The sequence below is a fragment of the Aythya marila genome (assembly GCF_965140915.1).
Source record: "Aythya marila genome assembly, chromosome: 10".
Classification (NCBI taxonomy): domain Eukaryota; kingdom Metazoa; phylum Chordata; class Aves; order Anseriformes; family Anatidae; genus Aythya; species Aythya marila.
In genome coordinates this window covers 117,773-131,047 of record NC_139051.1, presented here as the reverse complement: position 1 = coordinate 131,047, position 13,275 = coordinate 117,773, and the positions used below count along the sequence as shown (strand labels likewise).

General features: G+C 39.8%; 1 protein-coding gene across 1 annotated transcript in view; it reads right to left on the bottom strand.

Moving 5' to 3' along the window:
* Positions 1-13,275, bottom strand: part of FGD5 (FYVE, RhoGEF and PH domain containing 5) — a 98,775-nt gene that overhangs the window by 24,054 nt on the left and 61,446 nt on the right. The window contains exons 8-10 of the mRNA XM_082768574.1: positions 10,922-11,009; positions 7,968-8,018; positions 6,383-6,441 (exon numbers count right to left, since the gene is read on the bottom strand). Coding sequence (XP_082624700.1) covers positions 6,383-6,441; positions 7,968-8,018; positions 10,922-11,009 — 198 coding nt within the window. The remainder of the gene's footprint in view (positions 1-6,382; positions 6,442-7,967; positions 8,019-10,921; positions 11,010-13,275) is intronic.

Genomic DNA, 13,275 nt, shown 5'->3' with positions numbered 1-13,275 from the left:
CAAGGATATATCTACCTGATTGATACAAATCAGTGGTGCCTATAGAATCAGCTAATTAAGAAAGCTATCAGAGATAACAGAAGGAGCATGTCCATATCAGCATGATGGTCTGTCAAGGCTGGATTTCATCTATCAATTAATGTAGCTATCTCAGCTTGCTTTTTGAGATAAGCCTGAAATACCTGTGTATGTTACTGCTCTGAAGAAATATTGCACTTGTTAAACATGATATTAGGTTCAGTAACCACATACCAAACACACTGAAACACCTACAAGCCTCGAGTAACTCAGGGCTGCATTGTGACCATGCAATATAACTGACAGTTGATGCACTTTCAGCCATCAAGTATCTCTTTTGCAATGCAGAAACTAACAAATGGAATTTTTTAGGTCACTTCAGAAATAATATAGGCTAGCAAAATGGAAACTATATATAAACTAATAGCACAGGAAACACCAGGGATCATAAGACAGCTGAAATTTGCAAAAGAAGATTGCAAAGGTCCCATAACTAAAGGGTACTTTAGCCCTTGCAAAACTTGTCAAATTGACAGCTTCCATAATGGAGCCCCATTCTTCATAGAATCTCTTGGGTTGGAAAGGACCTTAAAGATCATCTAATTCCAAACCCCCTTCCATGGGCAGGGACACCTCCCACCACACCAGGTTGCTCAAAGCCCCAGCCAGCCTGGCCTTGGACACTTCCAGGGATGGGGCATCCACAGCTCCTCTGGGCAGCCTATGCCAGTGCCTCAGAAACTGATTAAAGAATTTCTTCCTAATATGTAATCTTAGTCTACTCTCTCTTAGTTTAAAGCTGTTGCCCCTTGTCCTATCACCACATGAAATGACAAAGAGCTCATCCCCAGCTTTCCTGCAGCTCCCTTCAGGTACTGTAAGGCCACTGTAAGGTCTCCCTGTAGCCTTCTCTTCTCCAGGTTGAACAACACCAACTTCCTCAGCCTGTCTTCAAAGGAGAGGTGCTCCAGCATCTTAATCATCTTTGTGGTCCTCCTTTTGATTCATTCTAATAGCTCCATGTTCTTCTTGTGCTGGGGGCCCTGGAGCTGAACGCAGTGCTCCTGGTGAGTCTCACAAGAGCAGAGTAGAGGGACAGAATCCTCTCCCTTGCCCTGATGGCCATGCTGCTTTTGATGCAGCCCAGGGTATGGTTGGCTTTCTGGGCTACAAGTGCGCATTGCTGCCTCATGTTGAGCTCATCCACCAACATCCCCAGGTCCTTCTCCTCAGGGCTGCTTTCAATCCATTCTCCAAGCAGTCCGTATTTGTGCTTGGGATTGACCCAACCCAGATGCAGGACCTTGCACGTGCCCTTGTTTGAATCTCAATAAGTTCATACAGGCCAACCTCTCAAGCCTGTCCAGGGTCCTCTATGTGGAATCCCTTCCCTCACAGGTTGGTGTTGTCAGCAAACTTGCTGAGGACACTCAACCCCACCTCATATCCAGAAAAAGTAGTGTCTTCTTGTGAGTACACTCCTGGTAAGTGTTCGTAGTACTCAGTGGGGTTTCTACAAGAGTGAGGGGAGAACTCAGTTGCTGCAGATCAAACACACCACAGCTTCTCTTAGGACTTCTGGTAGGGGTGCCTGTAATAATGCTGACTTTTGCAATATAGACACATGTTCACCAGGAAATGGACAGAGATGTATCAGACTCATTTCCTGTAGGAAGTCAAATGATCATCACACGTGAAGGACTGTGATTTATCTGGAAATGTAAGAAGCTGAGGAGGACATAGTTTTCTTATGGCTCCCTAAAAAAACTCTTTATATAGTTTTCTTCATTTTGCTCAAAACTCCGATCATTCTCCTTTCAAATACCCTTCACAAGCAATGATTCAAAAATGAAGACAAAGCTCCACCCACTTAGTACTGAAGATGTGGGGTGACTGAAATCCTTCTCTAAACAGCTTAGCAGCGGACTGCAACTTCCATGAGGCAAGGAATATATTTTCATTGTGCTATGAAGGGTCTCTGTATCCCAAAGAAATTCACCAGCTGTTAATAGCAACAATGATTTACAATTCTCAGCATCTCAGGGCCTCTAACAGGTTGTAGAAGTTCAGAGAGCAATGCAAACCCTGTTTAGTTCAAGTAGTGAATGTCTCCTAGAGTTACAGATATACTTAGTACTATGTGGTGATGATATGCCTTATGCCTCTGTTTATATATCTATGAATTGCAAATAATATTTTTCTACTTGATAAAAATGCTGTGGAGATAGCTAATATAACAAAGTATCTGAAAATCCTGGGTTAATAATTCCGAGGGGCAAAAATGCTGTAGTGTTATTACAAAGCAAAAAAGCTAATAATGAATCTTTGATATTCTGCAGAAAACATAGATAATAATTCAGTGTTCTTGTCAGATTTTTGGACTGTAGTTTGATGAGTTAATAAATGGCAGCAGAAATCTTCCTCTTTCCAGGTACATGTCAAATCTAAATTATTACTTAGAAGATCAGCTGGGTATATGCCAAGTTATTAATGTATCTATATTGATTGACACTGTTCAGTTTGCTCTGTAATTAGAGTCATTTTTTAAATTCTTTGCATTTTTGAAAATCTGAGAGAAAGAACAGAATTGCTGGTTATGGATTTTATGTATGGTATATTAATTCAGGAGGACAATTTCCAATTTAACAGAATACTGAATTTTGATTCTCGTGAACAGGCCTCTTCAAAAAACCTGCAGCATTCACACAGATGGGAAAAAAGGAAATTTTATTTCATCTCTTCTAGGCCATAGCTTCAAAAAGAGCAGATGTGCTCTGATGATATGATAAAAATGAAGTGTAAAAATCAATGTGGAATGTGTGATGAATTTTTTCCAACACAGTCATTATTAATAGCAATTATTAATAAAGTCTATTGCATCTGTAAAACTCAGAGGATATAGTGATGTTCTTCAAATGAAAGCATATAATCATTGCACAGTAATGCAACACAGTAAATGTAAGTCTATCCCTCAAAATATGGAAGAGCTACAAGCTAACCACCACCACTTCAAATGAAGCTATATGTTCCTTAGCCATAGACATCAGAGAATCTCTATTTGCCCCTTTGACAGCTTTTGCTTACTACCAAATTTCATTCCTGCATGGCTTGTGAGGTGCCTAGAACAGAAGTAGGGAACAGAATTTAGGTGAAATCCAAAATTGGGATATTTGGTTTAAATCAAAGACCATGGTACAGCAAAAACAGAATTCAAACTTTCATGACCATTTTCGCCAGTAATATAACTCCAATATAACTTCAATGCAATATGCAATGGATATCTGATCTTGACCACTTATGTAGACATGCAACTTCAGAAAAAATATTCATACAAATCTTCCATGTATTTGAATAAAATCTAAAGAAGCTGAGGTGTCAGAAAAAGATGTGGAACTGATAGGAACTGAGTTCTTGCATTTCTTAGCCTCCAATATGGGTGTCCCTTAAAGCTCTGAGATTACTGTGGAAACTTGTCCTGAGATCTCAGTTTTATGATGAACTATTTGTTATATTGGTACAAATAATTATGTATTTATTAATGGAAAGTACAATTGTAAATTCTTTCCCTGAGGAGATAGAAAATCAAATCCGTTGAATCCTTTGCTCAGTAAGTGCATGGTTTCAGAGTCAATCTGTAAAGTGACCAGATTACGTTTCTTCTTATGTTAAAATTTAAGCTTGTTAGACCACATCCACCCTGTAATCTATGTGTGTTCATTTGACTTGGTAACAGTGTCGTGTTTATATAGTAACTAACTATTCATTATTGTCGAACATCTTGGAAACAGTCTGTATAAAACATCATTTCCATGCATCTTGCTTTTCTGCTATGCTTCTTTCTCTCTCCTTTCCTTCTTCACCATTTTGTTCGGCTGTAATGCAACTACCACTTCATCTGCAAAAATTTCTTTGCCAACTTTTGTCCCCATCCTACCTACCATAATGGCTGATGACAAAATAGTTTGTACTGAGAGCTAAAGTGTCTTTAAATAAACTTGAGAGTAAATTACCAAAGAGATCAAGAGTAGCTAAAAGTTTACACTTATCAAAGGTGTTCATGCTGCCTGCTTGCTGAAGCAGAGAGTGTGCTGCTTTGCTTACACATGGCTTGTATTTGGAACTTTTCCATAGCAATCAGGGGAAGAAGTGCTGTCTTTAAAGGACGGCTTGGAAGGTTTTGGATTGTCACGGAACCACATTAACACAGCAACTGGGCTGATGTTACTGTGTGAAAGGGAAACGTGTTCTGAGCTAGATGCAGCAGGACAGTGTGGGGTGAAGCCTGAAACAGAAAAGTGGAAATGGACTTAATGGACTTAAACCAAATCAGTAGGTCCAAGCTTTTTTGAAGTTTGCATTGAGTGATAATGTAGATCTGAAAAGAAATCTACTAGTTGGGCTTCATGTTGATCTGTGGTAATTTTGCCAAAGACTTCAGGAGAAGCAGGTTCAGAACCTTGATCTCAATTTCTAGCTATCAGAAGGGAAAAGAGGCAGATCCATGAAGACAGGTTTCCCTACTCAGGAAATAAAACATAGCTTTAACTACAACTTATCTCTTTCTGATATAAATAATACAAGATTTTATTTTTTCCCTGTCTCCGGCCACGAGGATATCATCACTGAACTTGGTACTCTAAAACAGACTGTGAACACATGGGCTGCATTTATGACCTTGGCACACATATCAGAGACACGGATTTTAAACCTGCACAGCAGGGATGTTCAGATGTGAGCAAAAGTTGACATTCTTGGCTCTTGGGTTCATCTGCTGCAAGCAGATGCTTCTACTTCTCTGAACAGAGCATGAAAACTTCAGTTTTAAAAGTTGAAGGGCACGCTGGATTTTGAGACTCTTTCATTTTTACCTCCTGAGCTGCTGCAAAGAACATCCTTCATCAAGTTGACCTACTAAATTTTTACCATGTCACACAGTCTGAATTCATTGCCTCACCCAGTGCCTTCATTCCCCATACAGAAGACAAAGGCATTAATGGAAACACGCTGAGCCAGAAGTGCTGGTATGTGGTTATGGTGGCCCCCTAGCATATGTCTTTCCCTATCAGTTCCTGTGCATTCATTCTTTCACCTTTAAAATCCTACCTGAAAACAAATTCTTACTAAGGTGGGTTGATATTTCATTGCATTTCTTTCCCTTGTTCACATTAACGCTTATGTGTTTTTCATCTTTGTCCCTTTGATTTTGTGTTTTGGTGTCTGCGTGATTATTAACTACCCTCTCTCTGCTCAGTAAATGAAATAATTAAGTGACTTGACTGCCAACTGTAATTAACCATAGGAAAGGGTGTTTGCAAAGCTGGAGACCTTTAATTTAGCAAAGGCACAACAAAATCCCAATACAGGATGTTAGAGTCAGAAATGTAGGTACTTTTCACTAACTACTTCAGGTGGATGCTAGGTCTGTGCAACTGAAGTTGAAGGTCTGCAAACATTAACCTCAACCTCAGGAGAGAATTTAGCTGCAGGTGTGGGTGGCTAGTGTAACAAAATGAAAGACACTGCCTTTAGTTATGATATCATCTGGATGTCCACCAAGTTAGATTCCTCTGGAAGTTAGATTCCTCTGGATTCTTCTGCATCCCATGTCTGGCAATCTCTGTGCTGCCTCTATGCTTCCTAACACTGCTTATTACTAATGTCAGTAGCAAAACTCTTGTCATCTTACCTAAAGATCAGACCTAGATCCTTGGAAACAAATAGTCATAAGACTAGCTATGTGCAGGCTATCTTTGCCTGTAAATTAGGACTCTAATGTCATGTGAGAGGCATTAGTAAGTCACAGTGACCTTATTGGAACTGTTAATTTCTTTGGTGAACTATATAACTTATTTAGATATCTATATCTAAATTTAGATATGAGCTGTAACCTATGAAAGTCTTAGACAGTCTATTTGACTGAACATTTGCAAGACTATAAGCCCAGACCAATTCTTCTGAAGTAAAATAGGATTCCAGAATGGTAGAAAACTTACATACATGAGCTCAGAATGTATCTTTGACAGCACATTTTTGATGTCTTCAGCATTTCATATCTAAAACCATCCCGGACTAGTAATAGAACCATGAAAATTCCCGTCTCTCACTTCATTGCACCATATGCCATTTTGGAAATCCTAAGAGGAAGAAAAACTTTGTGCTGCTTCCTACAGTGACTTACATCTTGTACAGCTGCACTAAAGGGCATAGACCTGCTCCATATCTGCAGTGCTCTAAGCCAGACCTATATAAACTTGAGATTTCACCCTGGAGGAGGTTTCAGAATTTATCAGATACAGATACATTTCATCAGATGTGCAGAAAAAACACTATTGATTAGGAGAGAGTGCATCATGATAGGACTCACCCCTTGGAGCATGCTCTCGTTGGCTCGGTCTGTGATTTCAGAAACAATGAACAAGGCAGCTGAGGGGTGAAGCAAAGCAAAGACCACAAATCATATAAGAGAGGAGTAAAATAACCCCAGTCCTTTCTGTTTACAAGGACATCTTTAATAAAAAAACAACCCTCCAGCAGCAGCAGCTCCTTAAATATTTTGGCACCACTAGGATGCAAATGCCCAGCAAATTTAGGACCCAGAAGAGTCATCCTGTTGTGCAAAGCTCTGCATCATGCTTGTGTTGACCAAGAGAGCTCATGAGGTTCCTTTTAAGCAGAAAATCTTTTTGTAATGTTTTCTAGTTGCATATTTTTGACATTTGGAGCTTGCGGTGGAGAGAGATTCATGTAATCCATCGTCAAACATCTAAAAGCATGGCAGTCAAGGTGGCTTGTTTCCCCTTACTACCAAGAGAGAGGACAGGCCATCCCTTTCTGACTGACATGTGTGACATAAGTTAACATCTGGCTTCTCCACTGGCAAAAAGCCTGGGCCTGGACATATTTGCTGGCCTTGAGGGCAATGGCATAACATACTTTAGGTCCTTATCTCAGATCTCATTTTCTCCTGTGGAACAGGGCATCCTACCCATTTCCAGGTCTAATCTGGGAGCATGCTAGCTGTTGCTGGCCAGAAATGTGACAAGTGTGCTAAGGACAAACAAGATAGGCAAATGTGGCTACAGGGCTTGAATGTCTGCCCTGGCTCTGTTTAAATTACTGCTATAGCTATAATCATTGTCAGTGACAAGGGTCCAAAATTTTGCATGAGATACTACTCTTGGTCAGAACAGAATGACCTTTAGTCAGTCTTAGACCTTCTTGCTGTGAGTTGCTTTGTATTCACATTCACTATGACAATAGGTGCACTGGTTTCATTAATACACTACTATTCTTATTTCATCCTGGAAGCTATTCCCACTCAAGCCCAGGCTAAACCTCCCTTTGACTTCAGTGGGAGTAAGACAGTTGTGCTTTATCTATCTGATGTGGTGGGAAAGATGGTGTTAGCAACTGAACATCTGGATTTGTTCTTGATTGAGCAGAACAGATTTTTATGTAATGTCTTACAAGTTTACTTAGACTTAAGGAATACAGAAGACAGATACATGATGTCTTCAAAGTTCTGAGAGAACATCAGGCATACCCAGGATAATGATATACAAACAAATGGGTGGACCAATCTCAACTGGCTTTACGATGACCAGGTCAAGCATAGGTGGAGCCAAAGAGGACTAGGATTTTCCAGGTGACTGGGGCAGAAGTACAACGTCAGCACCATGCTTATATACAAGATCATTTCTTCTTCTGTAAGTTAATCATGTCAAAACTATTGGAAGCCCACATATTTCATTGAGAAAAAAAGATAGCATTCTAAATGATTCTAAATGATTCATCTAAATTAGTAGTAAGTTCTTGTAGACTTTACATCTAATTTATAAATACAAAATCTTGAAAATAAACCTGTTCCATATATTTGCAATACAGATCCTGCACCTCTTTAGAAGCAGAGTTAGTGCAGCAAAATTTTTGTTCTACCCATTTCATTTTACCTTGTGTGGCTTCATATTCTGTAGAATCAGGACAAAGATTATTCAAGTAATCTGTAGAAAACAATCAAACACAGACATCCAATAATTAGAATTCAGATCCACATAATCTGTTGTTGGATTAGCTAAAACATAAAATCCTAATGTCCTGTATCACTTTATTCCCAAATAATTAAGTTTATATTGCCTCTTTCCAAAGTGAAACATTTTCAACTGCATTCTACTTTGAGAATCAGTGCAAGAGCATTGATTCAGACATGGACTCACCTCATAATTTTTGGCAGGTATAAACCAACAGACTGACAATAATATTTCCTGGTTTCTCTGCCAAAAGAATTGCTGAGTAGCACCATTTGACAAATAATTGTTCTTCTCAGGAATTCTAGGTTCCCATCTGAATGAATGGTGTTGGCTACAATGACCTATTTTCTCTATTAATATAAAATTTATTACATGAATTCTGTAGACACAAGAAAGAGAGTGGTTCTGTACATACAGAGTTCAATGATTACTTCTGAACTCCATCACATTCTAAAAAATAGGACTTGCATTTACAGGAATTATTTTTGCACCATCTACAGACCTTTAACTTGTCAGCTTTATTTGGACTATTTGACTTTAGGGACATGGTTTAGTGGGTGATATTGATGGTAGGGGGATGGTTGGACCAGATGATATTGGAGGTCTTTTCCAACTTTAATGATTCTATGATTCTATGATGAATCATCTGTATGTTTTTGTCTGGGCCTTTATTCCTTTAATGGCTGTACTATATGAGCATCACCATTTTTAAAGCCTAATCATGAAATACTTTTTTCTTATCTCTCTGATTAATCCAAGCTCCTAAATTCTGCATCCAAGAAACAGGCCCATGGGCTGGGAATTTTGATGCTCATGGATATCCATTCCCTTGAATGTCCTATCCGTATGTGTTGCTCTTTCTGGTGCTATTCTCTCCCTGAAGCCCCCAGATCTGCTTGGCTTTCTCATGCATTCAGTAAAGTGTCTGCCTGCACTCAGGCAGACAGGAAGGGGTTTTGCAGTGCTATCAGGCAATATTTAGCATTGCTTTTTACAGCTGCAAGCTCTGTCCTTGGTTACAGACATTTAACTGAGTGGGCAACTCCTTTTGGCTGTAGTACAGTAACTGGCAACCAATATCCGGATAGAATACCCTTCTTTATCTGGTAGAAACAACCAGTTATGAACACACAAAAACACCTGCTTTTTTATTTTTATTTTTTTATTTAACATCACTTAGAGAATTTGAAGGATTGCACTGTTCCAGACTCAACCTGTCCTAGCAGCCAAAGAAGGGCTTGGTTTCATGAGGTGAAGAACTGTAGTAGTAGCTATTTTCTGGAACATTTTGAACCAGCATACCTTATCCCAGAGCACACAAAAACTTTCATTTTTCCAGTTAGTGCCAGTACCTGGGCACTAAGGAAAAGCTCAAGTTGCTTCAAGCATGGAGGGAACGTTCAGCCACTGGAGCTTCACTCAGACTCTTCCAGCTCTCTCACAAAATACAGTGCTTTATGTTTGTAATTTGCCTCATGGAGCACAGAAATGGACAGAGAAAATGGAGTCTGTGGAGGTATTTCTGACAGGGATGTGACACGTCCATTTCCTCAGAGGCATTGTTTGTGTGCATGCACTAAAAACACTGTAAGTATCATGTGAGACAACTAATTTCTGCACTGCACTCGTCTGGAAAGTTGCCCTTAATGTAGACACACCCAGGGAGGGAAGCAAGTCAGACAGAGAAAAAGTCCTACTATTGGCATCCGGTGTTCATTTGTATTGCTGCTACTAAAAAAGAAAAGAACAGCTGTGAAAAATGAGTTGCATCCTTGATCAAAGTGTCTAGAGCAAGATGAAACTGCTGCTAATAGTGCTGTGAATAAAAATTCATATGGTCCCTTTGTTCTACTGTGTTTATAGGAGTCTCTTCTAATATGCTGTACATTTCATCAGCTGTTCAGTATGGGCAGGATTTATAGCTTCCTTTTTACCGTCCCACACGTAACTCATCTTGCATCCCTCTCCACCCACACATATACATACTCCTAAAACATTTCACCATCTTTATGTCTATGGATCCCTCCTTTTGTGTTTCAATCTGACAAAATTACATGACAAAACTGAGATTCATTGGCTACATTTCACCATTTCTTTCCATAACCAGTTCATGAGTAACAAACCTGAACTTCACAATTTTTTAGGGCACGCATCCTGCTCCAAAAAGACTGCCCTCTTCACAGCCTTGGCCTTGCTATATTTGCAGTGGCTTGCACAGAATAAGCCACTGGGGAGAACAGAACCACCCACCTTGGAGAGAGTCTGGGTAGGAGAAATGTATATGTAAAGGGAATATAAAGGGAAGTTTTTACTGTAAATGTAAGATCTGTAAATGTACTGTTAGTGTAAATCTGGATCTCTGCCTCCTAGGCCATGGAGAAATTGGGTTGCCTTAGGTGTACTGTACATGGTGCTCAGGGTGCAGTACTGGGTACAACTGCTTTGTTGATGGAGGAAGAGGACATGGTGCTTGCCAATGTCATATAGGATACAGTGCAGACTGCCTCCCCTTGCTGGGGACTACTGTGCCCTGCTACCTCTGATAATTGCCTCTGATAATTGCTCTTGACATACATAAAATCAAACCTGTTTGCTGGCAGTAAGGTTCCTAAGTTCTGCCTCTCCTAACTCATGGAAGGGAAAAGCCAGGAAGGAATGGCTAAAAGCATCTGACTTCACACTTTTTAGTGACCTTTTAGTATGGCAGTGCTGAAGAAGTGCCAGGCTCTCTGAATCCTGTATTACGCAGATTGAAGTTCCTAGGAAATCCCATGCAGCTCCAGACCTAATTTAGAGTCATGGCATCAATGTGTAGCACAGGCCAACATGGGAGGGTTTCCACTGAATACCTTTGAGAATGATTTAGTTTTACTGACCTGTGAGCAGAACGCGATATTGGAAGACACGCTGCACCACTTTCAAAAGCTGGTGTTTCACACTCTGTGGGCTTCCACCAGAGCTCTTCTGTCCTCAAGGGAAAGGAGAGGAAACACAAAGATCATGGATGTGTGAGCTCAGCAGCAAACTGTCACCTCCTTCACCTGATGCGTCCCCTTGATATTTTGCTAACAAATGCACATATTCTATTGAACCATTCCCAATTAACCAAGTCCCTAAGGGGTATTTGTAACTCTAAAGAAGTACTTCTAACAATTTATTTTCTACGGCATCATTTGAAAATAGTTTGGATTCAGAGGGAAAAGGAAAGAAAGTGAACACCATTTAGAAGGTAAAGGTTGGATAAAGATTTTAGGGTGGCATATAAAGAGCCCGAAGTATCAGATCTCAGTGAAGCTTGTCACTTTTGTTGGTTTTTTTTTTTTTGATTAAAGTTTGTTCTGTTTGCAAATTTTTAGTATCTTATTTCAAGACGTGGAATTGAGCAGCATATAGCAAAGCACTTTTCTGTGATGGAGTTGGAACTGAGTGTCTGGAGAGTGTTTACAACAGAACAGAGGGAGCTTGTGATCTAATACACACATGAAGAAGTAACATTTTTCTCTTTACCTTTTCCCTTTAGATTCAGCCCACTGCATATGGCCTCATAAGGTCTTATTTAAAATAGGAAACTTGCTGTGTATCTGTTAAACATTGCAACACTGCTGCAAAACCAACAGCAATCCACAAAACTCAGTCCTCAAAAGCCTCCATCTCCAGAGGCACCAAGAAGCAGAAGCTTGCCAGGACCTGAGCGGAATGGCACAAAACACAGCTGGTTCTTTATGAGGTCTGAGTCTGAAAGCCAGTCAAGTCTCACAGGGTTTCAATGTTCATCAACCAAAACTTCTGCAGTGTTTGCCACTTGTGAAGGGAGACAGGACAAAAGGGGGAATAGGAATCTTAACTGTTTAAAGGAAGTCTGGGAAGAAACAGTATTTTCTCAGGCAAAGATGTTTCATGTTACTGTATTACTCCTCTAACTGACAGACTGCTCTTACTAAATGTGCATTCAGGGTAGGGCTGAGCATTCCCAGCACCCATACTCAATTCAGAGGTAACAGAAGCAAGATGAGGACCTAAATTCTTTTTTGTTAGACTAGGAAGCTAATAGTGGCCATGTTTTTAAAAATGCTAAATAGAAAAGGTCTGATAGACACCTACCCCAAATTTGTGTGTGTGTGCATGCAAAAGGTCAAGAAGTAACAGAGCTCACTTATTCTAGATTAAAATCCTGATGATCTCATCATAGGTGAAGCTCTAACTGCTTTCTTAGATATAAGAGACAGTTTTTAGGGTTGATATTTAAGACAGAAGTCCACAGACATGTGACCAGGAGGGATGCTAGGAATACTGATCAACAGTAGAAAACCTGCGTTTGACAAGCTCACGTTCATAGCAGTATGAGCCATCAGAGCTACCCTCACGTGCTAACAGGAAATTAATGTGGTGACTACAAGGTATCTGTTTGTAAATGCTGACTTCCAAATGTCTTTTGAAATCAATTGTTATCCTTAACGTTTCATATGTGCTGCAGAGAAAAACACAATCCGTACTCCTTAGAGCTGGTACTCTAAATAACCCTTAAGGTCCAATCACTAACTTATCCTGCAGACCCAAGTAATTGTTATTTCTTTGATCAGATAAAGATAATAAGAAAAATGGATTCTGGATAAACATTAAAGCAGCATTTCTTTGACCGTTTTAGCTCAACAGTATTAATATAGCCCCACTGAACTTTCCATCCACTTATGGCTTTACACTTTTGAAATGATGTGGACCATCCACATTGCCAATATCTTAAAATGCTATCAAGAATTGTGGCTTCAGTTTCTGTCAGTTGCATTTTGATGGTGTTTTTCAGTCACTCAACAGGGATGAGTTAGGTTACCACAACTGGAAAATATGTTTCTTGCTTAGCAGTACAGGCCAAAAGGTTACAGACCATTCAGGGAGGTCTGAAGGAATAGAACCTTGTATTTGGCTAGTGGAGGTGGTGTCTTCCTCTGCAGTTAAATTGGCTGCCTGTCACAAGATCCTCTGTAAACAGAGGAAGCAGTAACAGGCATTTAAAAATGCAGAGAAATGCAATTCTAAAGATGCTGTGGGTTGACCCCAGCCAGCAGATAAGCACTCATGCAGCCTAACCCTAACATTCATCCTGGCCAGACCCAGCACAAAAGAAAAGATGGAAAATGCAGTGAAAGAAGAATAGATAAGAAGACACAGTAACGATAACAGTTATTAACCCATCCTCAGATGGACTGAAATGTTAAATATATGAATGAGAAAC